The sequence below is a fragment of the Hyaena hyaena genome, unplaced genomic scaffold (assembly GCF_003009895.1).
Source record: "Hyaena hyaena isolate Hyena2069 unplaced genomic scaffold, ASM300989v1 scaffold_95, whole genome shotgun sequence".
NCBI classification, from domain to species: Eukaryota; Metazoa; Chordata; class Mammalia; order Carnivora; family Hyaenidae; genus Hyaena; species Hyaena hyaena.
In genome coordinates this window covers 3,192,416-3,219,737 of record NW_024080727.1, presented here as the reverse complement: position 1 = coordinate 3,219,737, position 27,322 = coordinate 3,192,416, and the positions used below count along the sequence as shown (strand labels likewise).

Genomic DNA, 27,322 nt, shown 5'->3' with positions numbered 1-27,322 from the left:
TAAGCCACCCAGGTGCCCCATCGTGCCAGGTTTCTTTTGAAGCATGCATCTATCACGAAAAAAAAAATCCCAAGTCCAAGCACCTTTTTCTCCTCCCTTAGGTGTACCACTTCATCAGAAGGAAGGACAAAACCCACGGAACATGACACAAAGGGACAAGCATTCAAGGTGATATTAAGGAGATAACATGTGCCCACTAAGCCTTCTTTGTTTATTGAGTTACAGCAAATAGAACCCTCAAGGACATTTTTTTCCAGCACAAATTTGCAAGGCTGAGCCCTTTCAGATGTACCATTAAATGTCATTGCTAAGTTGCAATAGTGAAGAAACAGCTCCCATCATGGAGGGCACGGAGGTAGCAGCCATTCTGTGGGGCAAATGCAACTATATATGTGTATATGGCTGTGCTATCAGGAAGCCAGACCATTAAGACCCAGGGAGACTCAGTGACCTGCAAAACTCATGTCACCCAAATAAGTGTGACTCATGAAATTAGATAACCAGAGTTCATTTTCTTCACCAGTTACTATGTCTCAGCAAGACTGAAAACTTGGTCATGGAGGAAGAAAAAAAAAAAAAAGTTCTATGCCTTTCCCTCGTTCTGCTCATAAACACATGTAATCAAGGCTTAAAGAAGTAAGCAGTAGAAAAGAGTCAAGCTCCAAGACTAGACCTCGCTGTCCAGGACACAAGGTAAGCCAGAAGGTATGGGAAAACATTTCATTCCGGCTCCTGAATGCATCTGTGAACATTTCATTAACGAGCCAAAGACACCATTATCTCCAGACGGTGCTCCCTGGATTGCTTAAGCCTCCAAGGTCTGATAAGTTGTGCTGGGCAGAGCACTGAGAAAACAGAGAAAACAGAAGCAGAAGAAAAAAAGGAGCCAAGAAACCAGAAGGAGGAAAGTTATAGGTAGCACCGTTATTAAGTCAAGATTTCCAGAGCTGACTAGTGAGAAGAGTAAATAAAGAAAGTGCAGCCATCGGTACAAAGGTACAATGTAGGACTACAATGGGCACCACAGCTAAGCAAGGGGCAGGAGGCAGATCAGGAAGCCGCCTCTGGCTGAGCTGGCTTGGGGTACTGTGCTGTGGGTTATGTGATTTTTTTTTTCCTCCCTTCACACCCTTTTTTAAATAACAGTTTTATTGAGATATAATTCACACACAATTCACCCCTTTAAAGTATACAAATTGATGACTTCTAGCATCTCCACAGAGTTGTGCAAACATCACCCCCAAAGAGAAACTGTGTACCCATCAGCCACCTCTCCCACCCCGCCTGCCCATCGCCTCTCCAGCACTGGGCAATTGCTAATCTACTTTCTGTCTCCCCATATTTGCCTGTTCTGGACATTTCGTACAAATGGAACCAGACACTGGGTGATCCTTTGTGGATAGCTTCTTTCACTTAGCATTATGTTCTCAAGGTTCATCTGTGTCGTGGCACGTGACAGTACTTCATTCCCCTTTATTTGGTATGAAATTTTGCTTGCGTGATCCACAGGTGGCAAAATTAGCCCTGTAAGTCAGCCTTCACTCTGCACGTGCAGTGATGAAATCACAGTCCATCGACTGGCCGATCTGAACCCCAGAATCTATTCACAGTTTATATTTGTTCTAAAGGAAGAAAGACGATACCTGTCAACTTGACTAAATTGTGTCATTCTCTGATATTAAGAAAAAAGAGGGATCACCATCTAATCTGTGGGGGAGAGGCCACCGGATCTGTGATGCTCTTACCTGCTCTGCCTGACGGAGGATAAAAGATACCAATGGGCTTGATCTCTATAGAAATGCCCAGCAAATGAAGATGCTGCACCACAGAAAATTCTCCTTAGGTGGGGGTGAAGGAAAAGGAAAGCAATAAAGTCAGATGTTAAGAGGGGAGAGGAGAGTTGCCTTCCCACTCTCTTTACTTTTATAAAACGATATTCTTTCAAAACGAAATCAAATCATCTTAACATACTTTAAAGTTGTCCCCAATTTCTTTCTTCTAAACTCTATATTCAAAGCCTACATACAAACTTGGGAAACATAGACATGATTCAATAGGGAAAAAAGATCAAGGAAATGGGGGAAAGCGCTGGGGGTCCACGCAGGACCATGGTGAGGGCAGGCGTGTCTGCTTCTTCCTGTGGGAACACAGAGTGGCTCCCCCAGACAAAACGCACACCCCCCTCCTCCATCTTTTTTTTTTTTTTTTTTTAAGTCCGTCACTGCCAAACGGGTGACTCTTTTGAAACCCTTCCTCAGGGCTGCGAACGCCAGACATGCGCACACAGAGACACCAATCACTATTGCCTGTCACAGATGCTTAAATGGACAGGGTGGAAAAAATATTCTTTTCACACACTTAAAAATTACTCCAAGTTATTTTAAATTTGGAACTGTTTGTATATTCCTTATAAGTTTATAAAACTCACGCTGTCCCTCCATGACTAACTAAAGTGGAATTGAGAGAGTATTCTATATTTATAACTTGTCTGGTTGTTCGTGCTTACAGCCATATTTCCACTCTCTCTTACTGTACACAGAGTTATGTGAGGTATTGTGGGCTCCTAAACTTTGCTGATTTCCTAACAAGGCAGGCCTGTGTCCCGCAGGGACAAATTGGGGGCTGTTTTGTCCAAGGAGAGGCCAAGCTTGCAGGGAGAGGCCTCCAGCTTTGTGGTTTTGGCTACAGCTCTGAAACCTGGTGTTAGGGCCCATTTCTGGGCAATTGCCTGCTCTGCTGGTGTTGACCTAAGTATCAATGCTACCGATAGACTGTTGATTACACATACCTGCTAGGAGCTTCATGCTATACAGCTGTGGCTACACATTTCACTTATTCCTGTTTATTTGGGTAGAAATTGTTAGTCCAAAAGGTGTGCTCAGATCCAACCATGCCAAAGCCCTTTCCCACATACGTAAACACATACACATAATTTAAATGAATTAACCGAATATAGCCACTTGCAGGGAAACGACTATTTAGAGACCAGCAGGCACTGTTTTGGATAAAACTTTGTCAACAAGAGAACCGCTTACGAGGAGACAGCGTTAAATGCAGGAAATACCTATGGAGGTAGATTTGTAAAGTATGGGTGCAATTTACACTCGTACAAGCACACCTGTACACACATATGCATTGTGGTACAGCCTCTCAGCGGGCGGTCGACAAATAAAGCTTCCTCCTTGGGAGGCTACCCACCTAGTCAATGCCCACACAATTCTGCAAAGTCCTTTCAGGATCTTCTTTTGAAAAATGCTTCTAGAAACATAGCGTATTCTTTGATACGGCCTCAGGAGTGGCACATCTTTGTAAAAGGAAGGGAAAAATGGTCCCTAAACCCGTTTTTCTTTCTTTCCTAACATCGGAAGGAGAAATACGTATCTCATCTCAATGCTGCGGCTGCCAGTGAGGTTAGGGTTTTCTCCTCTTTCCCCCCAATTTCTTGGTCATTTACAGTACCTCTTGAGTAAATGGTCTTTCAATGTCTTTGGACCATTTTCTTCTTGGGAGATTAACTTTCTACTAATTATTTAAATGTGAGCCCTTAAAGATGTATATGCTTTTTGGGGCGCCTGGGTGGCTTAGTCGGTTGAGCGTCCGACTTTCGCTTAGGTCGTGATCTCGCTGTAGTGGGTTTGAGCCCCGCGTCGGGCTCTGTGCTGACTGCCAGCTCGGAGCCTGGAGCCTGTTTTGGAGCTGTGTCTCCCTCTCTCTCTGACCCTCCCCTCTTCACGCTGTCTCTCTCTCTCTTCTAGAAATAAATAAAAATATTAAAAAAAAAAGATGTATATGCTTTTTAAACACAGCACTGTGCCTTAAAAAAATTTTTTTTAGGTGGCTTGAGAGAAAAATGCTTCCCCCTTCTGTAATTAAATCTACCTGATGAGCATGGGTCATAACAGTAGACTTTAAATCATTTATTACCTCTCCAGAGTCTCGGCTCCTTTCTCCTTTGATGGTGTTCCTTCCTGATGGCACACTTTCAGACTTGTAAACATATATTTTAGAGTATATGTTATGCTACAACTACAACACCGCATTATTCTTTTCCATTATCTAATCTTATTGCTGGCCCCATTTCCTGAAGTTAAAGTATTTTTACTACTGTAGAAAAACCACAAAAGATTCACTAGACTTCCCAAGTACAGTCAACTGTGTTATCAGTAAAGGTGGGGAACACAGTGTCATCCCACATGGTCCTACATTCTGGTTACCACATAAACCATAGGAGAACCCATTTTAGAGAACTGGACCACAGAACACCTACGCCCACAAAAATTCATGGAACTTATATTTCATCTAGTTGATGATTCAAAAGTGCCTTAGCAAAACATACAAATGTAGAAAGGTTGGAATGTCAATGTCCTTTCAAAGATTATTACCCCCTCCCTCCGAAAACAGAAGCCCAAAATAAAACCAAAAACACCTAAACCAAAAATACCTTGTCATTCCCTCAGAATTCTGTTGGTTTATATTTTATTTTGTTTGGTGTTTTATTTTTGTGGCTGGTAGAAGTGGGGGGGGGGGCAGTAGTTTTGCTAAAAAACATTACTGCCCTTGCCAGAGAGCATTAAAAGTGCTAATATCCTTTCTTGGGGAATATAAATCCAGTCTTTTTTAAAAAATATTTTATTTATTTCTGAGAGAGAGAGAGAGAGAGAGAGGCAGAGTGAGCAGGGGAGGGTCAGAGAGAGAGGGAGACACAGAATCAGAAGCAGGCTCTGGGCTCTGAGCTAGCTGTCAGTGCAGAGCCTGACGTGGGGCTTGAACCCACGAACCGTGAGATCATGACCTGAGCCAAAGTCAGACGCTTAACTGACTGAGCCATCCAGGTGCCCCCTATAAATGCAGTCTTATTGGACAGTATCATTTTGTCAATTTCGTGTGGGGACAACTCTTGACTCTATACTTTGGAAAGGCGGACTAATAGATTCCAAGGTTAAGTCTCTCCTTTGCCTAACTTTAAAAATAATATTTTAGGGGCTCCTGGGTGGCTCAGTCAGTTAACCATCCGACTTTCGTTCAGGTCATGGTCTCACGGTTCATGAGTTCAAGTCCCATGTTGGGTTCTGTGCTGACAGCTCAGAGCCTGGAGCCTGCTTCCGGATTCTCTGTCTCCCTCTCCCTCTGCCCCTCCCCTGCTCACACTCTGTCTCTGTCTCTCAAAAAATAAACAAACATAAAAAATAAATAAAAATAATATTTTAACCCTAATAGTTGAATTTCTTGGTTTTTGGTTTTTTGTAAACAGTCGGTAAAATCAGGTTAAACTGAAGTGCCAACACAGGCAACTCGTGTAAAATGCTGGTTGAAAGAGTGTGTCTCAGTTGTAAATGCCCAACGGACATGGGCTCACAGGGGCCCTCTGCTTTTTTTCAAGTTAATTGGGAAACCTCCGAGAGTATATTGTTATTTGCTCTCTGAACCATTAAATATCTAGTACATTTCTGATTTTGTATATTTGGCTCTTCCCCAGAGTATTATCCAAAATATAAGGTGAATTGTATTGCTGCAGGCCCAACGTCACTTAGGGCTCTAAGGAAGCTGGAAGGGGAAGAAAAATATGGCAACGCCTACCGTCAGCTCTGAAAAGCAAGGGGGAAGGTTCTGGGGCTTTCCCCTTCAGATACTGCCACTCACTGGCAAGGGACGACCGACCACCTGGGGCCAGGATGTTGGGGCCAGGATGAAAGCGGGTGATGTGCCCTGGGAGAGAGGGACTCCCCTCTCTCCTTCCTGTCTGAGCAACTTTTCTCTTTTCACTGCCTCCCAAACACTCTCTGTTACATACTACGGTCTGATTTTCAGGCTTCAAAGGAATTTTCTTCGAAAGATGGAAGAACGTAACACTTAGGACTAATTTTACTTTTAAAAGAAACAAGCAGGGTAGCTCTACCATGCGAAACACAAATGAGGCTCCAAAACTTGGAAAGCGGTCCAAGGATCATTCTTTCATTCCATCCTTGGCCTGAAGACTGAAGCAATCTGCACAAAAAGTTCATAAACACAAAGGGGTCCAATTGCACTCAAGCTCCAATGAGGACGAGTGAACCCCTGAAGTCACACGTTTGGCATTACCACGAGGTTTACCTGCGGAAATAGCAGCTTTTAGAACACGTGACTGTGCTTCACAAGTCAACTTTTTAACCCTTTCCCTAAACACTGTAAAGCCCCAAACTGGCTAAGTGACTTTAAAAAGGGGGGGAAGAGAGAGGAAAGGAAAGGAGTGATCTCAAGCATAAAGCTCTTCTTAAAAAAAAAATCTATCTAAAATCCTGGACTTGAATACACCAAAGATAAGGATCTGAAAATGGTTAAGAGAGTTATCTTTTCTTTTTCCTTGAAAGGAATAAGGTCTGTAGCAACTTCCTAGGATTTGATGTCAACACAACAGTTGTCTCCGGAGTCCCCCTCCCCCCACCTCCTCGCCCCCCAGGCAGAGGCCAGGGTGCGCTCCTTGCGCACTGCAGACTGGCACACGGCATCCCTCAGGACCTGTTTGTGTTTTAGGCACAGAGAGAACAAGTACTGGCAAGGGACAAAAAAAAAGAACATGTTTTGCAAACAATCAGAGTGACCTGAAACCCAGGGTGAAGCCTGAAGTCAGCCGGAGCCAGGCTCTGTACAACGCTGGCTAAGTGGAGTGCTTCGGAGAATGAAAAGGCGTTGCTTTCCCATTCACCCAGGAGGACCTCTCACCTAAGGCCACGCCCCGCCCCGGTCGGGGCTGCCTTCCTTTGTTTTGCCTCCTCGGGGAGCTGGGAGCATCTCAGAAATGAGATGAATGACCAAAGGAAAGAGCCCTCGGTATTTTTCCGGAGCTGAAAGCAACCCAGGCACTGGGCATCCAGTCGAATGCTTTCATCGTCATTTGGCACACGAAGAAAATGAGACCCAGGCAGCTGAGACTACGACAATCACGCGACACGGGAGAGCGGGGCCCAGTACCCAGGGGCCCCCCAACCCCGCCCAATGCTGCGATGTGATCTTCCCAGCCCCCTACTTTCCTGCAAAGAGAGGGATCTCTCAGACCTTTGACACCACACGACCCCTTTCGGGATAATCCACGCACAAATCTCCTTTGACTCGGTTGGGAATTTTTTAAGATATTTTTAAATGATTTTTTTCTTTAAGTAATCTCTACACTCAGCGTGGGGCTCAAACTCACAACCCCGAGCAAGAGTCATATGCTTCACCAACGGAGCCAGCCAGGCGCCCTGCTGTTGGAAATTTTGAAATGGATTCTTTTCCCTCATTTTCCAATTCTGAACCTGCCTGTTCGAGGTATTTTCCTCCCAAATGCACCTGCCCCCTCTCACAAGCTGAGGTCTCCTGGTCTAAGTAAAGCCTATTAAATGCATTTCCACCTCCACTGCACCCCTCCCCATTACCTCCCCGCCCCCCAGTCTACTTTCTCCTGTCTGGTAGATGGGCAGACTTATCTTCCTAAAATGACATTCCCAGCCCACCAGCGCTCGGCAGGAGCACAGCACATACATTTGGAACCTGTTGCTTCCATCCTTCTCTGCCCTCTGGAAAATGCCTCCCATAATTCCTCCTCCCCAACCCCCATCCTTTGAAATTTCTAAACCCCGGTAGAGGAAGTGCCCGAGGCTCTTAATACGCTCAGTCATGCTCAAAATATCTGCTTCACCCACGAGGTACAGTAGCCGGCAATTCTGACCCCAGCGCCCATTTAGGGAAAAGATGATCTTTCTTCAAGACTCAGTATTCAGAATTCCTTAAAAGACCACTCTTGCTTATTTTCGTTTGTGTACCTGTGAGCAAGCAACTGTCCAGGACACCGGCTGCAACACCCGTTGTTCACCTACACGGGTGGTAACAATAGGGGATTAAGAAATCACCCTTTATGCGGCTGTGACCCCAGAGAGCACCTATTGCAACCTTCCTCCTCTGGAACTTGCAAAACTTACAGGAAATCTTCCACCACCTACACAGTAAATCCACTGCCAGAAAAATGAAGTGTAAACACTTTATATTAAATTAGCCAGGTGTGTAAAAAAAAAAAATAACATTATCCCAATCCAATATTTTCAAATCCTGGCTTACTTTCAAGTCTCACAGTGCATACAGGGGCAAAGGTATGCCAGGCACGCGTCTTTGTGCCCCCATGGTAAGGGGCATGTTTTGCTTTTTTGATTAATACAACCTGCAAATCAGTACACACGTAAAGTAACCCGGGGAAAGCAGACGGCGATCCTATTTCTTTTATCTAGGATTTCCCTCCAAATCTTTACACTGGGCAACAATGGACATCAGGATATAAATCTATTTATGTCAAGATAAATCTTTAATTGGGTCCTGGACGTATTAGACATTTTTTTGAAAGAAGCATCAATAAGGATGAAGAAACAGCGAACAAGAAAAAGTGGGAAATGCTAATGTGTGTCAGTTTACAGATGAATGTGTCAATATAGGTTTGTGAGATATTCTATGCAAAAAAAATCAATGAGCCCTCAAACACTGTCACTTACCTCAATCCCCCCCCACTCCCCCCCCTTCGTGCACATCCCCTGATGTGACCCAGATGCCCCTGGCTTGCCTTCAGGGAGGAGGGACACAATGGCAAGGGGTAACATTCCTCTGCCCATACACGTCACAAATATATGAAAAAAACCAAACAAACAAAACTACCAGCCTAGAAGCTATGTTGGCAAAATTTAAAGCAACAATTTAGAAACAGCCTATGCCCCATTTATGTGCCAGCTTGGCCAAATTTTTAAGGGCCCAAGTCATGTCTGTCTGTCTACTTGAAAAAAATTTGTTTTAGGGAGAGTCAAGTGTTTACAATTTTGAGATGCTTAAGTTCATCCTCTGTTTTGGAGACATGGCACGAGAGAGGAGGCAATGTTCGCCTGGGAGGAAAATGTGGACTCGGGGGTTGGAGAGAAGTGAGTTTATATCCCATTTGCCATTTATTGGCTGTTGTGTGAAAAGGGACTCAGTTTCCTCATTATGTGCGTAAGACAGATACTACCACCTTGTGCTAATCAGTGCAAAATTAAATGCGATAAACCCTGTAACTGTATTGAGTCTCTTTCCTGTCATGTCATAGGTTCCCTGTAAATAGGGTTTACACAGGTCCCAGGGTTCTCTAGTCCTGGCTCTGCCAACTGTCGGCCCACTCAGCTGCCGTGTGCATGGGAGAGTCTCACTCTGTGACTCATTGGCCTCTATCTAATCCCCTGGAGGTGCCTTATGGGCTACCACCTGCTGGGAAGGGCAAAGGAAGACCTCAAGAACCATGTTCCTGATTGGTGTCACGTATCAGCATATACACAAGACTTATGTGGCCAAGAAAGAAAAAAGAAAAGAGAGGTGCCAGGGTAGCTCAGTCAGTTGAGCGTTCAACTCTTGATTTCGGCTCAGGTCATGAGCCCAGGATCGAGGGATCAAGCCCTGCATCAGGATCTACGTGGAGCCTGGAGCCTGCTTAAGTTCCTCTCTCTCTTTCTGTCTCTCTCCCTCCCTCTCTCTCTCTCCTTCTGGCCCTCCCCTCACTTGCTCTCTCTCTTAAAAACAACAAAAGCTAAGACAGGATTCTAAAATATTTCAGATTTCACCTCTGCATGAACAAATAAAAATATTACAAATTTCAGATTGGCTTGGCATTTACAAATTCCGGCTTTTTACTGCTGTTTTAAATCCCTTTGCTCTGAAATACTCCTCTTTTATGTAAGGTGGGCAGTAGCTTACCTAAGACATCATCATCTGAAGGTTCCCTGTAGTTGGCGGTTACTATTTTGAAGGGTCCTCAAGCTGCAGGCTGGGGGTGGGGAAGTTTGGGGAGAGCCTGGGGCAGATTACTTTCTACAGCCTGACAAGAAAGCTTCCACAGCATGGAAGTTAAACCTTCAGCTTCCATCAGGCAGTAAGCTCTTTTTAGATGAGAAAGAGAATTTTCTGTTTCAAAAGGTCTTCAAAAAAAAACACCCCTCCTAATACAATATTCTCCTAAGTCACTTTATTCACGTTTTACATGGGTTAGATGAAGATTCTCTATAGCAACAGTATATACAAGCTCCTTCCTGGAGGACAATGAGACCATTCTATGCAAACAGTAAAGAGGTGAAGAGGCATCTCCCTTGTTAATTACCAGGCTAAGCCGGGGAAGGTGGGAAGACAGGGACAATTAACACGGTGCTGCCGAACTCTGGGATAGGTACCACCAATTGCCATCAGCACTCAAATGAATGGACAGAGCTATGACTATTCCAAAGGGCTCAACAACTAGTTTTGGCTGTCAGGTTCATAGGCTACACAGATTTAGGGGCTCTACAGGAAGCACTCAGGGGCTTGCTTGAGAGCTAAGTAAAAATAATTGCCGTTATCATTTTCCAGGTCAAAGGAATCTCTTCCAGGATCCACTGGCTAGATCTCTGCGTTGCAACCAAGAACATGTGCAAGCTGTGCTGTTTGAAAAAAACATTGGCTTTGTGCACAGGCACCCCAGGCTGGCTTCTCGGCGGGGGGGGGAGGGGGGGCAGCGGGGGGCGGGGGGAGGACAGCCAGCTGGCTAGAGCAGTCGTCAGACTGTCCAGTTCTCACGCCACCTGCACCTCCCTATCTAGAACCTACTGCTCTTGCTTCACAAAAAATGATCCCGGGTGCCAGTGCCACAGGGACATTCCTTCATCCTGATCCCACTGCTCCAGGCCACTGGGATGGGAAGGAGTATGCCGACCACCGGCTCCTCAGACCACCCGGCTCTGGGCCCGTATCAAGGAAGATAAGCGCTTGCTCATCCAGCCAGGAAGGGTTTTAGTGAATTCCTGGTGCAGGCACTGTCCAGAATTCTGAGAAGTGGCCGGGAGTTTGTGCTCCAGGTTACTGAAGAGCTGCGGACGGATTGCGCTGTCCTTTAGAGCACGGTGAGGATTTTACTGAATCGTGACAAGGGTACACAAATACCCATACACATAGTAGAACTAAAACCTCTTACCTTCCTGGCTCCTGCTCCAACCACACTGGCTCCTTTTTCTTTCTTGAAGAAGGCAGACCCTGTCCTGACTCTGAGCCATCACAAAGGCTGTTCCTTCTGCCTGGCTTATGCTTCTTCCCACTCTTGACCTGCCTCAGTGGCTTTTAGTGCTGGGTGACTGTCTTCACCCCCAAAGACTTCTCCCCATCACCACCTCTGGGTAAGAGCCCTTCCTGCTGCCCTATCATTTTGAGTCACAGCATATGCTTCATGTCTTGCAAAGCACTGATCACATTCACAATCAAAGACTTAAATTTTTTTTTTCCCCTGGAGGGAAGGAGGAGGAAGAGTTATTGTTTAATGGGTACAAAGTTTCAGTTGTGCAAAACAACAAGACTTCTGGAGATGCCTGGTGGTGACGTTTACACAACTTGGGGAATGTACTCAAGTGCCATGGAGCCATATACTTACACATGGTTAAGATGATAAATTTTATTAAAAAAAAAAAAAAAAAAGGACTTAACTATGGTTAATGCCCCTTTCTCTTTCTCCCACTGGTGCACAGTGCACTGGGGCAGGATTCCTATGTTTTTTCATCACTGTGTTCCCAGGGCCATGCCCTGAGCCCAATCCACAGTGGCTGCTCAACGTATATTGGTTCCATGAGACATGATACACGCGTGTTTCCTGCTCAACTGTAAGCTCCTGGAGGGCAGGAGCACCATTCCTTATTTTTCTTTGCCTGATAGTTCCTTCCAGCGCGTCTTACACACTGGTGGGGTCAGGTGGCAAACTTTCGGAAAGCAAAGCCCTTGAAATTTACAGAAGATGTATACGGGGACTGTGTATGTGTACCTCCATATGCAGATTTTACTGTATTTCCTCTTTGCCTGGAGGAAATTCTTCCTGTCTAGAATCCCCGAGGAACCAGATTCCAAGAAGGCGAATCGTCCTTCTAGTATGGTGTAGCTCATCTTGCTGACGAGGCTATTCAGGTCCCATGTCACCCAGGATTTTTTTCATTGTTTTGTTTTTTTGGTTTTTAATTGGAATCTGCCTCAAATTCTCTTTGGCATTAGGCAAGGCATAAATTGAAAGCAAATAAGTGAGTAACAGAAGGGGGCTTCCCTGTAGAATAAGTAAGTACATTTTATGTTACGAGAGTGAATAGTTTTTAAATAAATAACAATGATGACAAGAGTAGTATGAAGAATTACATTCCTTGACTCTCCTAAAAAGGAGGAAAAATGAGAAAAATCAGAGAAGCCACTTCTGGGAGATGAGGAATAAAATGAACGATAGTCCTCCGGCCTCATTGCTTGGCTGGTTTTCCCTGAGAATAACCAAAGAATCATCTGACCCAGCACCAAACCCCAGCCTTCTTTTAGATCATATTTGTTTTTAGGCAGACTAAATGAAAAAAAAATTTTTTTAATGTTTATTTATTTTTGAGAGAGAGAGACAGAGGTAAGAGAAGAGGGGGACAGAGAGGGAGACACTGAATCTGAAGCAGGCTGCAGGCTCTGAGCTGTGAGCACAGAGCCCGATGCAGGGCTCAAACCCATGAACTGCAAGATCATGCCTTGAGCCAAAGTCGGACACTTAATGTAAACCGAGACACCCAGGCACCCTGGCAGACTACAACTTTTTTAATGATAACAATTCTTTCTCTCTGTCTCTTGGCCCTGATATAAGTAAAAGCTTAAAGTACTAGATGGAAAGAAAAAAACATGTTTGTTACCAGTCTTAGTAAGCCACCTACCATGCGGGGGGCGCTCGCTGCTACACGTGCTTGGCACACGCTGTCTGACTTAACGTCCACAACTCTGAGAAGGAGAGCCTATTTTCCCATCCTCTGATCCAGAGTCTTAGGTACGGAGAGAGGAACTTGCTTGGAGTCGTACAACTTAAGGAGTCAGAGGTAGAAATTCCGACTGAAGCGCTACGACTCGAGGGTCCATGCTTCCAACCAGTATGGTACCGAGCATGTGCACGTGACAGAGTTTTCTACTATAGTTCTCATAACTGACTTTCGTTAAGTCACAAAAGGCTCTCTGCACTATTTCACTGACGAGGAGACCGAGGACCAAAGGAGGCTGTGACTTCACAGGGAGACAGATGATGATAAATAGAAGTATTGACCAGTAGCTCAGCTCTAGGACCGCATGAGGCTCATTTCTGTGCCTGATAGTTTTGTCAGGATCACTCAGCACCATCCCAGAGGACCAAAAGGCAATGAATTTGACTACATAAAAAGGTGGAGACTTCACTCCTGTATTTAACCTAGCACCGAAATAATTCTCAATTATTTCTACTTTAAATGGCATAATTTATACAAATTGGTAGAGCACAGAATTCGTACCACCCCAAACACAGTGTTTGACAACAATGGCTTTTTTAAAAAAATACAAAGAACTTTTATATTTGGATTAAATATTTGTTCATTTAAAACCTGAGTGCACCCGTCTGGAAGATACCCTACCTAGGTGTTGTACATGCAGATAAGAATTCAAGGTAAAGATTCCTGTCCTAAAAGATACACATCGCGAGGACGAGAATACTTGCAGCTGAGTGGCCCACGGGATGGGATGGAAGGGTGTGTACAAGGCAGGAGTCCCGGACAAGAACCTCTCAGAACAGGCAAGGGAGCCCTGGCGTTTCGGGGGGGGGGGGGGGTGAGGGATGGGCTTCCTGCATATTTCGACAGAAAATTATAAACTGGCATCTTTATTAACATATAATCGAAAATTTTGAAAACATGACCTCAATGCATTTTTGCCTTTAAGAAAGATTTTAATTGAAAAATACAAATTTGTTCAAAACATCACGGGATGAGGTCCAGAAAGAGGCTTCTGTCACTGTGGGAAGTTAACGCCTATGGACCGTCTATTGCTAAAGTCGCTTAAAATGGGCTAATTATTCTCCCACCCACCCCCGCCTTTCTCGGTCCTGGCACAAGGAAATTTTAAGCCATCTACAATCCCTCCATTAAATTAAAAAAATAAACAAACAAACCTCCATTGTAAGAGGCGCCATTGGTGTCTGCCTCCTTGTCTTCCCTCACAAAAGGAGAGGAGGGCTAAAGAGCACACTCACTGGTCAGTATTTCGTGAATTTAAAAAAGTGTAGCATTGCTGCTCGGCCAGACACAGTGCAAAACAAAACCCTCAGTCATTTGTTTAAACAAACTCACGAAAACCAAACCACTTCCTCAACATACTCCGTGAATTCTAAAAAGGACCGCACGTTTAATACAATTCTTAAAACTTTGACTTTCCCAAATTAAACGCAGGACGGTAGGGCCAGGCAAATGGACATCGCCGCTCTACCCTGCTTATCTATTTCTGGTTTCATTCAGCTGCCAAAACCACCGACAGCACTTCCTCTCGTCCCTACAGGAAAATTTCATGGCTCCTGAAGGTCTGAGTCAGAGCAGAAAGCTCATGAATATTCTGATTTTCTGGAGCTGATGCAAGGAAATCACTGTAATTGATGACCAGACACAGAGCCACCTACCAAATGTCTGGTCCCTAGAACTACGCCTGTGAAGTAATTGATCCAAAGTTGGATTTCCATTTTCGAAGCTACTCATAGTAACACACGCCTGTTTCTGATTTTTAAGATGAGGTTTTATCTTTCGAGCTCTTCTTCTTTTCCATAAAATCTCTCTATACACCGGGATCTCCTTTAATAAACTTTCGGTTTGCCGCATTTTAATGAAGGTGAACGGAAAGTGAACCGAAGGGAACCTTAACTTCCCACGCGAAAGGGGAAGAAACGACTGTTGCCGAAGACGGTTTAAATGGAGATCCGCACGTATCGGGTGCCAGGAAATCAAGAGGGGACACGTGCGTCCCGGCGGCGGCGGGGACGGGGTCACTGGCCCCTTCCCGCCGGCCGCGCGAGCTCCCCAGGCGCTTCCGCGGCGGCCCGGGGCCGGCCCGGGGCGCGGAGCCGGACGTTAGCTCGGGACCACGAGACCCAGGTCCAGGGCGAGAACGCACGCGCCCTTCTTCCGTGTGAACTTTCATCTTTCACAAACCTCTTGACATCTTTCATTTTCCTTTTACGTTGCGCACTGCTCGCGAGTACGGGAGCAACGAACGTGCCGGGACCCACGCAAGTCACTTCCTCCGGGGCCTCCTCCCGCGGCAAAGCGGCAACAATGCCGCGGAAGTCGGAGGGTGGGCCCCCCTCTTCCCACAACTTTAGGACAGCCGCTTTTCCATCAAAATTCAATTGTCGCTAAGAAGCAGCCAGGGTTTGTAGCAAACACGGTTTAAAACGGTTTGCTCCTTTGGCATAAAATGGATCATCGACATTCGGGAAACTCAAGCCGCCCCCCGTCCCAAGGGAGGCCGCGTGGCTCTGGCGCCGTGGGATCGACCCCTCAAGACGGAAACCACGTTCCCATAACGAAACTTGAGCCACCAAAGGGATTGGATGACACGATCGGAAATACACGAGGAATACTTTCTGCATTTTCCGCTATCCGCATGAAGGAACTGGGGAGGGGGGAGGGGGCGGGAAATCAGGACGCCTCCGTCTTCCCAAACGCGAACGCCACACCCGGCCGCTCCCTGTTCCAGCCACTCTCGCGCACATGGGGTCCGGAGACCACGTGAGGCGGCAGCGGGCGGGGCCCGAGCGTGGTCACGTGGCCGGCCAGCCCTCCCGCGCGGGCACGCGCCTGCCGAGCCCCGCCCCCCACCCGCCGGGGGCCGACGCGGGCGGCCGCCAGGGGTCTGCAGCGCGGCGGCGGCGGCGGCGGCGGCGGCGGCGGCGCTCGGGAATCCGGGCCGCCCGACCACGTGCGCTAACTTTAACGGATGCGCTGGAACTTTTTCCAGCGCTGGGCGTGGGGTCTAGAAATACCATTCAGATACATGTTCTCTGTCCCCCTCCGCTCTAGGGCCAACTTTAAGACGTTCACTGAGGCACAGCAAACACGAAAAGAACCTCAGTACCCGGTAGCCCGAATTCTGTGCAGCCACACCTCTGAAAGCCGTACGTGTTTCTCATCCAGCCTAATTCAGAACCATCGGTTCTACCATCGAAATTCCTACTTGGTCCGGCAAATGTGAGTCCCCGGACCGTGCCTAACGAGCAGCTCCTCAACGTCTGGGGTGTGTGAGGTTCTTTTTTCTTTCCCTAATGGAACAGTTCTCTTTCCAGCTCCTAAAATTTCATCCGCGAGGAGTTACAAACATCAGCGAGGGGAAAATGAGGGCCGCAGGAATTTAATGTACTGAGTGTGATCTTGCCAGAGTGGGATGATAAAATTACAAACAGGGATGGACTGCAGGGTATTGAAAAATGTAGCCATGCACAGTCCTTTCAAATACATGCATGGGCTTTGATAAAATATTGTAGTTGCGTATACTTTTTTCATCCTTTTAAGGTAGAAGTAAAAATATATTTTAAAATCACATTGGTAGGATCACAAAGAACAAAAGAGCCCAATTAAAAAAAAAAAACCTGTAAGAGTAATTTTAATCTTTTCGTGATAAAGAATTCAAAATAATGATTTCTTCACATGCACTGGATTTTGGGCTGCTGAAATTTAATTAAATTGGGGGGGTCCTCCCCACGTCAGTAATAGTGTATATTCTAAAAGAAGGAAACCGTATCTTGAGCACTCCTTTCAATTATAGCCTAAAAAGCTCAGAGATAAAATTTCATACTATTAATTAAGGTTCTTATGGTGGCATAAGCCTTCCTAACCCACCCAAAACATTCAGGGCTGTGCTCCAGAGAGAGTCTTCCAACTGTGTCCTCTCTCTGAGTCCTCAAAAGCAAGAGACACTTGCAGCCAGGACCACAACTAACGGGACTTTTTTTTTTGGGCAGTTGAGATCTCCTCCCCCTACTTCACCTCCTCTGAAGGGAAATATGGCAACGACATCTCAAATAACATTCATATTTGAGATTTCTCAGGCTTCTGCATATTTTTCTGCTTCGTGTCATTCACAATTGTCCTCCCAGAAAAAGTGGAGCTGCCACTGCTATTTAAAAAGTTTTATGTCCCTCATTTTAAAAATACATAGAGTCCTCAGAGTAGAATTCCAATTACTAAGTGTAGAAAACAGAAATAGAAAAATCCACCATTTGGCAAACACCACAGTAATGGGTGTTAAAATTAGGGAGTGAAGGAATAATGAGGAACAGTATGAACAGGCTAGTCTCAAGTATCTACCTCTGAAAATTGCTTCCTAATTACAAAGGTCAAGAGTAGTAACAGCAGAGGTAGTGGCAGAGACCACCTTAACCAAGTGATCAAAATTAACATCGTCAGAAATGAAACATGGGCATCATGTGTCTCCAGACAGGATGCACTGCGTAGGACACAGTGGTACTTCTGTGATCATCTTGCTGTAACCTGAATTTAATCACAAGCCAACACCAAGAGACGGACATTCTACAAAATAACTAGTCCGTGCTCTTTGGAAGTGTGGACGTGGTGAGCTACCAAGGAAGGCTGAAGAAAACATCCTGGATTTGAGGAAACGGAACAGACGGGACAACAAATGTGAGGTGGGATCCTCTACTGGGTAGAGGACCAGAAAGGGGAAGACTGGTGGACTCTGAATCCAGTCTGGAATTTTATAGTGCTGCATCATGCTGACAGTATGGTTTTGATAACCCTCGACTGGTTACAGAAGTAAGATGTTGACGTTTGGGGAAGTTGGGTGAAGGCTGTTCAGAAATTTGTGATTCTTTCTGTAACTATTTTTTTTTTTTTTGGTAAGTCTCTAATTATTTCAAATTTAAAAGTTAAAACAATAAAAGTTCCTAAAGGAAAAGAAAACAACTACAGCATAGTCATCAACCGACCAGTAAGAGAAACTCTTGAGCCATCAGGATACATGCCAATCAACCCTTGCGAACTCTGAAATCTCACTTTGAATGAGAGACTTAACCTCGTGTGCTTCCCACTTGGACCACAGCTACTAACAGCCCTGCCATCCCAGACAAAGGCCCTGAAAGTGTTTTGTAAATAAGGTAAACCCCTAATTCGGAGATGAGGCAAATCTCTATTTTGTATAGGTGATTCCGAGAGCAGCATTGTTGCTAGAGGCTGATGAGGCCGGCAGAGAACGGGGCGTGCATGCTGAGGGCCCTCGCCATTCCGACATCTGGCCTAATAGTTCATTTATCTCTGGAGTATCCTCCGCTAGGGTTGAAGTAGGAAGTAAGATGGTTGAGGAATGCAAAAAGCAGCAACAAAATGGACACCGGTAAACTGCAGATGCCTCTTCTGGATCCTTCTAACTGGGTCTTTTTTGCTTTAAAGGTACTGCGAAATGTGGTTTTTTTTTTTTTTTTTTCCTGAACTGGACACACTCTGTCATGTGCTACAGATAATATGGGCTTCTGCTTTCTCTGTGTTATGCAGAAAAGAGATCAAATATCTTCAACAGCAGAATCTTCACTCCACTGGCAGCAATTTCCCAGCCCGGGAAGTCCTACAGTTTCCTGATCCGCCACTGTGTGGTCGTGAAGGCAATAAAAAGAGTTTGTCAGGGCTGCTCTAAAATCTCATCTGAAAAGCCCGATCTACTTCCCCCCCCCCCCCCCCGCCCAGATACTGGTCTCAAATGAAATGATCCTCATTGGGGAATAATAGAAAATTGAGGACAGAAATGAATGCGCGAGGGCAACCATTTTTCCCCTAGCGTTCCCAGCATTACAGGGTGTGCAAGAGAAGAGGAGAAATTTGCTGTCACCCCTTGCAGCTACCTGTGCCACACAGAAGCCATAATCCGGAAAGGCAAGGGAGTGAGGTGCCACTGGATTAAGCCCCCGCTTTCTGGATCCATACAGACTCCTCTCTACGGACAGAAGGTTTAGGCTCCAAGACCAGTGTGACTTGTCCAGTAGAGGGGGCACTGGGGTGGCAGGCAGTTGGCTTCACTCCAAGATCTCAGCTCTGTTCTACCTCATTGTCTCCCAAAGGAAAATCAAGTTCGCTTAAAGTCTTCAGCAACGAGAGGTGTCCAGTGGAATGGAGGGTAGGAAGGTGGTAGCCCCTAGAAGGAGGGCCTGCTGGGGGGATCCTTATTGGGGCAACGGAGAGATGCAGGAGCACTAGAAGCAAGAGTGTACAGAGGAGGAGTGTGCCTGGCACGGTGGCCATGGGGCTAAGGAGGAAGACCAGAAGCGGGAGGTGACAGCAGTGGGCAGAGAACCCATACCAGGCAGGACTGAAAAAGCGCATAGTTATCTGAACGTAAGTACAAGGGGACCCTTCTAAAATACTGTGTCATGAAACTAGGTGCTGAGGGCTGGTCCAGGATACACAAGGTGGGAGTGTATGCCTTTGGAAAATGGTTTTTGGCCACTACGATTGCTCTCATGTGGATAAATATGCTCCATTAATTTTAATTATTCCAGCAATTGGTGGATTACCAGAGAGAGAGACAGAGACAGAGATGTGGATGCAGAGAGAGAAGTAAAAGGAAAACAAACCACAATCATGTGAAGGAAAAACGCTTCTCACAGATGGATACCACACCCTTCCGGTACTCCACTATCCAGCAAAAACATGTTTGTGGGGGTCCATGCCGAGGACCAGAAAAAAGCTGGATCTTACAGCCTACTTACTCTTACATACAACTGTTTCTCTCTCTCTTAGTATTTTAGAGAGAGAAAAAGAGAGAGAGTGTGTGTGTGTGTGTGTGAGCAGGGGAGAGAGGCAGAGGGAGAGAGGGAAAGAGAGAGAGAGATTGAGAATCTTAAGCAGGCTCCATGCTCAGCATGGACCCCAATGTGGGGCTCGATTCCAGGACCCTGGGATCACGACCTGAGCCCAAATCAAGAGTCGGGTCATCAACTGATTGAGCCACCCAGGTGCCCCCGTCTTACATACTATTCTAATAAGCTTGGAAATCTCTTTCCAAAGTACCCACAGCAGAGAGGAAGCAGCAAAGAATCACCTACAAAGGGGCTGATGGAGCTTTCTTGTGTACTGTAGTCAGTCTATTAAACAGAAATGGGGACATAAAAATGATAAAGCCAAACCATAAGAACACAATAAACACAAGAAATCTTCAGTATAGGGCACACTGCCTCCCACTACGCCTTAAGGCGATCACCATATTATGCATAATACAACAATATATGTTCCCTGATGTCCCCAAGTTGGCCAGAAATGATTAAATTATATTCACTAGCGTAAGAAGGAAAGAAGTACATAATTTATGTTGGAAAGATTTCCCACGTGACGGTGTACAAGAGCTGGTGTGGTGGTGGCAGCTACCCCTGTGGCTTTGATGGTACTTCTTTGTCAACTCGTTCTTTCACTGGACAGACCACTGAGCACACCGGAGAGACCGCTCTGAGAGCCAAGGCTGCCGCTGTCATGGAGTTCACAACCTTGTTTATATCTAAGATGCTCAGGTCCCACAGGTCTGCCTGGAGAGCCTGCCCCAGTGTTTGGACTTTTGTGGTCAGAGCTAGGTACTGGGTCTGAGAGAAGTTTTAACCTGGTTTTGGATCTGAGCAAATAAAACTGGCCCAAGGCTTTAATCAGACAGCTAGGAATCAAGGGGTAGTCAGTACCTGAAGAGCCAGGACCCGTGACCAAGGCACGTGGCTTTGCCTGCACAAAAATATAACAATATGAAAGGCCCACAGAACTATACTTCTTTCCAGCTCTTTCCCCTTGTTGAGGAAATTAATTCTGACACTGATACATTCTTATATTTAGGCTATAACATCCGATACCTGAATCACTTTATGGCTAATCAATGCATGTAAGAATGCGATGCACAGATTTTAAGTAGTGATTCACTTAAGGAAAAATCCTAGAGATCTTGATATTGTTTGGAAAATTAACCAGATCACAAAAACCACAACTTCATCAGAAAACCCAGACACCATAAAATCACTTTTCATTTGCTGTTTTAGGAACCCACCAGTTTCTTTCTCTTCTTGAGGGCAAACCCTTAAAAACTGGACATTTTTGTTTTCAAGAGCTTCTTCTTGGGAGAAAACATGTGGCCAAAAATTTGCTCTTCTGGGTGCAAAGACTGTAGATGGAACACGGCAAAGGGAAGCATACATTTTAAAATTGGGTAGATCTTGGTCCAAATCCAGTCTCTCCTACCTACCAAGTGTGGGTGGCAATGGACAACTGATTTTTTCCACGCCTCCACTTGCTCAACAGTAAAACAATGTTGGTAGAATCCACCCCACCGGCTATTGTAAAAACTAAGTGAAATGTGCCTGACCAGTGCGTGGTAAGCCCTCAGCACATCGCTCATTATCATGTAGGTGAATGCGCTAAATTTCCACACAGCCTCCACATTCCTGCACTTTGTAACTGGAATGAGAGCACAGGAGAGCTCATACTGGATGTGCTTCAAGGTCGGACATGAGCGTCTGCTTTTTCCTTGGAAGAGAGGCTCACCTTCCCCTGAGGCTGGGCTTCCTCGTAAGCTGAAGTTACTAAGGAACAACAACAAAATAAAAGGGCAGAACGAAGGCAGGAGTCTGCCCTTGAGAGGGGCTTGCTTGCCATTTTTTCCTTAAGAAAGGGGTGAGCCACTCCATGGCGTGTTCAAACACCTTCTAGCATAGCTGGTCCCAGATGTCAGATGGGGTTTGGAAAGAGGAAGTTTCAACATCGACTGCTTTGGCAGACACTCACGGGTTGTTCAAAATAAAGCTCTACGATGCTGATGGGTTAAGATGGAGAGATTTCTCCGTGGCAGGCCCAGACCTAAGTGCTGCACTGCTTTGCTGAGCTGCTGTGTGGGGAACCGAGGGCCGGTGTGGGGAACCGAGGGCCGGCATGAGGGCCTGGCCCATGTTCATCAGCATCCTGAAAGGCAGGCTCTGCCTCTGACCTCCACCATGCTCTGAGCCTTTATATCTCCATTAAATGCCTGAGATTGTCCTTGCGTACTTGGGTGGATTGATGTTATTTCTAAAGCATGCAATTCATTTCAAGAGGGGAGAGGAAGGATTAAGTTGGAAATATTTTTCTATTGAGAAGAAAAATTAAATGTAAGTGGAAATGTTTTCATGAAAATGTTTTTATATTTCAACATTTCCCCGAAGCACTCTGATCTCAGTATAACACAGGACTGTGCTAGATTAGAAGGAATGAAGACAAAATGAATTTAAATAAAATTGAAACTGACCAGCCAGGCTTTATTCTCCCGATCTGATGACAACAACAAAGCAGGGGGAAAAAACCCACAGATGAACCAAAGGAAGAAATAAAAATAAACTCCAATAAAAATTTAAACCCGAACGAGAGTTTTCAATTTGGTTTCAAAATTTCTAAAATCTAGCTTATTTTCGCAAAAGCTTCTGAATGTCCACGCACCAACCGCCACTTGATAGAACCCCAAAGACCTTGATTATTTTCTCTCAGCCAAGAAACCCACTGGTATCAGCTCTAGAAGATGACTTGCCTGTTTTATATTTCCTAGGTTATTAGGAGCGTTTAGGTCATTAAGGCTCACAGCCCAGAAGATGTATGCAGTTAGGCAGCTGGTCTAACTGATCATGTTGCATTTTTTAAAAATGTGCATGCCCCCTTTATTAGCGGTAATTATGACAGGAAAAATCAAATGTACAGGTCTTAGTTACCCTTAATCAAAATAAACACATACTTGAGGAGGAAAAAAGTTTTGTCAGTTAATCTCTTCTGTCTAGATCTGTAGTGTCCAGTGGCCACAAGCGGCTATTGAAATTTAAACTAATTAAAAATTAAGTAAAATCTGAAATTCAGCTCTCGGTCCCACTAGCCACAGTTCGGGTTCTACTGCCACATGTGGCTAAGCAGCTACCTTACCGGACAGGAAAGATCTAGAATGTTTGTATCATCACATAAAATTCTGTAGGACAGCTCTGGTCTAGGTGAAAGAACAGAGGTGTGAGCTTTGGGTATTTACACTTATCTTCAAAGATGTACACAACATGGGGCGCCCAGGTGGCTTAGTCGGTTAAGCGTCCGACTTTCGCTTAGGTCATGATCTCGCGGTTCGTGGGTTCGAGCCCCGCGTCGGGCTCTGTGCTGACTGCCAGCTTAGAGCCTGGAGCCAATTTCAGAGTCTGTGTCTCCCTCTCTCTCTGACCCTCCCCTGCTCACGCTGTCTCTCTCTCTCTCTCTCCTAGAAATAAAAAATATTTAAAAAAAAAAAGATGTACACAACATGGTTCACCTGAATTTGGGGGTTACTTTGGGGTGCCTTCTTTAAAACACTTGTCCACTGGCACACAACCAGTTTCCCTAAGCCACTTCCACCCACAAGCCAAGGAAAACCCAATATACAGTCTTTTCTCTGCATCATCTCCAGCTTACTTTCGACTGTAAAACCTCTCTCTTCCCAAGTAACAATCTCTCTTCTCTCACTCAAAACATGAGCAGGACTCCTACTGCCTATAGAGAAAGGAGGTATTTGCAGGCAAACAGACAAATCATTATTTTCAGATGGAAAGACCTTCTCGAGATACTTTTAAATATTAACGCACATAGCAGGTGTTAAATATTAAAACACACAGCAGGCTTCCCCCTATATGGCCATCATCACACTTCTATTTATTTAACGTCTACATTCCCTGTCCAAGTGTCAGCCCAAACGGAGCAGAAAGCAAGCGCTCTGTTTGCTGTTGTACACCCATTACAAGCCTGGGACAAAACAGATGCTCAGATTTTTGTGGAATGATTGAATGAAACTTAAGAAGAATGGTATTTTGCTAAAGAACAGCAAACATCCTTTTAGAGCCTGGATCCAATTCTTTTATATTTGGACAGCAATCCACCCTTTATTTTCAGATGCAAACTTAAAATAACTCAGCAGACTGATTCATGCAAGCATGCGTGCTACGGTTCAATATTTTCCATACTCAGCAATGGCTCCTTCTAAAAGGCACAGCAAAAGGCATAGCATGAAGCAGCTCACATATGCGATCTCATCTGCCCCTCGCTCTGATGTCTTCTGTGCTGCGAGGAGGAGGAAATCAAGGCTGAGGGAAATTAAGTGACCTGTCCAAAGTCACAAAGCTATAGACATCCAGTTGGAAAGCCTCCCCTGGTGATGATTATGGATCATGCCCCTCATAATGCCTGGTTGTACACTTCCCGCCTGAGTTGGGAAACCTACACTGGTCCCGGGCACTCTTTCAAGGAAGAGAGTGGGTTTGCATCTTTGCACACACACCCTCCTGGGAGTTCAGCAGAGCACCTGTCCCGTAGGCATCCACAAATGTTTGCTGAAAAACAGTTAAATAGTCCTAATGGTTCAAGGGTACCCAGCACTGGGAAAGGTGAGTACCAGGGTCACGGGAAGGGGGCAGAGTTGGGCACACCCCATCTCTCTCCCCCCGTGACAGTGGGGAATCACGGTGACCTTGCCCCCTATATGGGTGGCCATCCTGCACCAGGGGCCAGCTTGCTTCTGCAGGCCCACCAGTTGCTGGCCACACGTCAGACGTTATCATTTTTCTCACTCCTCAGAACTTCTACCCAATAACCCTGTTATTTTAAAAACACAGTTGATAACGAGTCAGTCCCTTAGGCCCCAGGTGTTGGTCACACAACATAGGGGCTCAGATTTTCTTGTTTGACCCCAATTCCCTCAAAGTAGAAGTTCTAGAAGTCTGACCTAGAAGCATTCATTTTCATAAAGGAAAATCACTAGGTTCTGAAATTTACACACACCAAAAGCAATTTTTTAAAACAAGCATTTACTGAGGGTTTGCCGGATGGGACAAAAAAGAGCGTAAGTGTAACAAAAGGCACCTGTCCAGATGGAAGTAAGATAAATGAATATTAATGTGATTCCCTAATAAGTGATTGTGCATAATTCTCAGTCTCTCATTGGTCCTGTAAAGTTGGTAAAATGTCTACCTATGGCTGATTAAAAAACAAAACAAAACAAAAACCCCAAAGAAACAACAACAGCACCACTTAGAATAACTCACACTTACTGAGTGCCTACTAGGCGCGAACTCAGTGCCAAGCACAGTTAATCCTCATGGCTCCCCCATGGGGAAGGTATTATCACCCCCTTCTACAGATGAGGAAAGACAGGCTAGAGAGGGTCAGTCATATGTCAGAGGTGCCAGCGTGTCTGGCTCAGTAAGCAGCCTGGGGCGCCATTATATAATAGTGCCTCTCCCTGGGCCTGGGAGACACCTAGAAAGTAACATGTGAACACGAGACCGTGGAGGACACACCACCACAATGCATCCATGTCCCGCCCCAACTAGGTGGGGGAGAATATGACTCAAGAGAAGAAGGTGAGGGACGGTCTGAAGTTGGTTCTGGAAGATGGGGCCATTGGAACTGGGGAGGCCGGGTAAGCCACTCCACGTGTGCTGTGGTCACAGGCGCACTGGGCACCCCGGCGGCTGGCAGACAGGCACGTGCTGGGGCTGGGGGACCGGAGGCAGGGGCAGGCGAAAGTCAGATGGCAGAGGGCTCCAAGCCCAGTCATGTGGGAAAGAAAGGGGGAAGCCAACACTGGGAGGGGGGGGGGATTAAAGGCGTGATTTCAAGAGATTCCCCAGGTGACTCAAAATGTGTCTCAAGTCCCTGAGGAGCTGAACAACCCGGGCCCTGCTGCTTCCCCTGCTTATTTGAACCGGAGAAAGCCACTTGGCTCCCTGACCAGCCTGCCCTGGCATTCTCCAGCAGGGAAACATGCTTTGGTTATTCAGACGTGACTTACTGGCACGTAGAGGCTTGTTGGCATGGAAAAATGAACAGGCTGACCTGGCCAGAAAAGAGCAGGTGACGCAGAAACCCAGCAAAAGATGAGCTCGATGTGCCACGCGGAAAACGGGAGGCTCACGTGAGGGGCCATGGGGCAAAGAACCAGGAGCTGATATAGGAGAGGGGGTTGCGGGTAAGCCAGGACCTCGGGGACCTCCACAGCCCAGCAGAGGGGCAGATGTACTTCTTAAGGTATTTCCCTTAGTCCTTATGAGATGGCATAGACAGGCTATTCCCAGCTCACTCAGGGGGCCACTGAGGCTCACAGATGTGAAACTGCCCGGCTGAGCTAACGGGGGCCAGGAGCCAGAGCTAACATCCGTACAGCACACATCCTGGGAACGGCCTTCTGCCTGTAGTCGATTGCTAGCTTGGTAGCGTCACAAGGCTGTGATGATGCCGCCAGGAACGTCATGGCCATGAGGCCAAACTCTGCCCGGCCCTGGCCCTCTCCCTCACCTGCCCTCACCTCTCGACTCACACAGGAGCTGCTTCTGTCAAATCGTGAAGTGACAGTTGAACCCATTCTGACAAAAACACCATGATATACATGAATTTGATCATCGTGGAAAAATATTCCTAGCAGGCAAGAGAGTACAAATGGATGACTGGAGGAGGAAAAGGAGAGAGGGGGAGAAGGGGAGAGGGAGGGAGGGGGGAAGGGAGAGAGGCAGGGAGAAATCCAAATCAGATGTGGTGGCTAACTTGAAATAGGACATGTTTCCTGGGGCTTAAGTAGGTCTGGAAGCTGCTCTTGCAAATCCCAGCCACCACGTGCCATTCCTTACATTTATACTCGCAATGTATCTTTTCAACCCGCTTCCTTCCCTGGAAACACCTTCAGTGCCCTAGCCCCGAAAAAGCACATGGGGCTGCCAGGCTGAGATGTGCCCCAAACTCCATCCCTCCCCCACGGCTGCTCGAGGGGATGTTCCTGTAGTTTCTATAAACCAGGAGGCCAGGCTTTCTCTCTCCGTGGCTGTGATTCAGAACACGCAGAAGGCCTAACCTCCCCTCAGCAACCCAGAACCTCAAAATCACCGTGGTTTTTTTGTTGTTGAACGAGGCTTCTCACAGAATATCCCAAACAAGCCACCTTCACAGATAACTTTTCCTTTCCTTTAAAAAGAAAAGCTAAATAAGGCTGGGTGTCATACGGAATAGCAGCTCCTAGAAAGGGCATCTTTGAACCGAATGCCACACGCTGTATTTTGCCATTTTGCCTGCGCTTCCTGCTTGGAGCCTGTGTAACAGAACAGAGGAGCTTCAGACACTGGAGCTGCTCCAGGCCACGCAAACTCCGCTCCGCATCTTCCAGGCAGCCCTGTCGCAAATAATTCATGTCCACTACGCCCCTATCACACTGAATACAACCACATTGTGCAGCTGGAAATGGGAAACCTGATTCAGATCACAGAAGAAGGTACAAAAACATTTAGTTCAACACAGTGCTGCCCCCTTTTCAGGGGGGTGGGGTGTGGTGCACCTATCTCATACCCGTGGGTAAAGGATTCAAGACCCATCTTGGAAGAAAACGCAGCATTAAAAGAGCATTCCATGTGTCCAAAAACAGCAACAACAAAAAACCGCCCAGTCCTTCCAGAGCTGCGGCTGCCTGGGCTGCAGCGTTCCTAACCAAAATCCATCCA

The 27,322-nt window shown here is 46.1% G+C and overlaps 1 protein-coding gene across 2 annotated transcripts in view; it reads right to left on the bottom strand.

Annotated features, from left to right (window-relative positions):
* The window catches only part of IGF1R (insulin like growth factor 1 receptor), a 307,618-nt gene that overhangs the window by 83,123 nt on the left and 197,173 nt on the right, over positions 1-27,322 (bottom strand). The window contains exon 1 of one of the 2 annotated variants that reach the window (XM_039235041.1): positions 7,498-7,535. The exons of the other annotated variant lie outside the window; for it this stretch is intronic. Coding sequence (XP_039090972.1) covers positions 7,498-7,519 — 22 coding nt within the window. The 5' untranslated portion in view covers positions 7,520-7,535. Of the gene's footprint in view, positions 1-7,497; positions 7,536-27,322 lie in introns of those variants that run through there. 2 annotated transcript variants of the gene reach the window in all.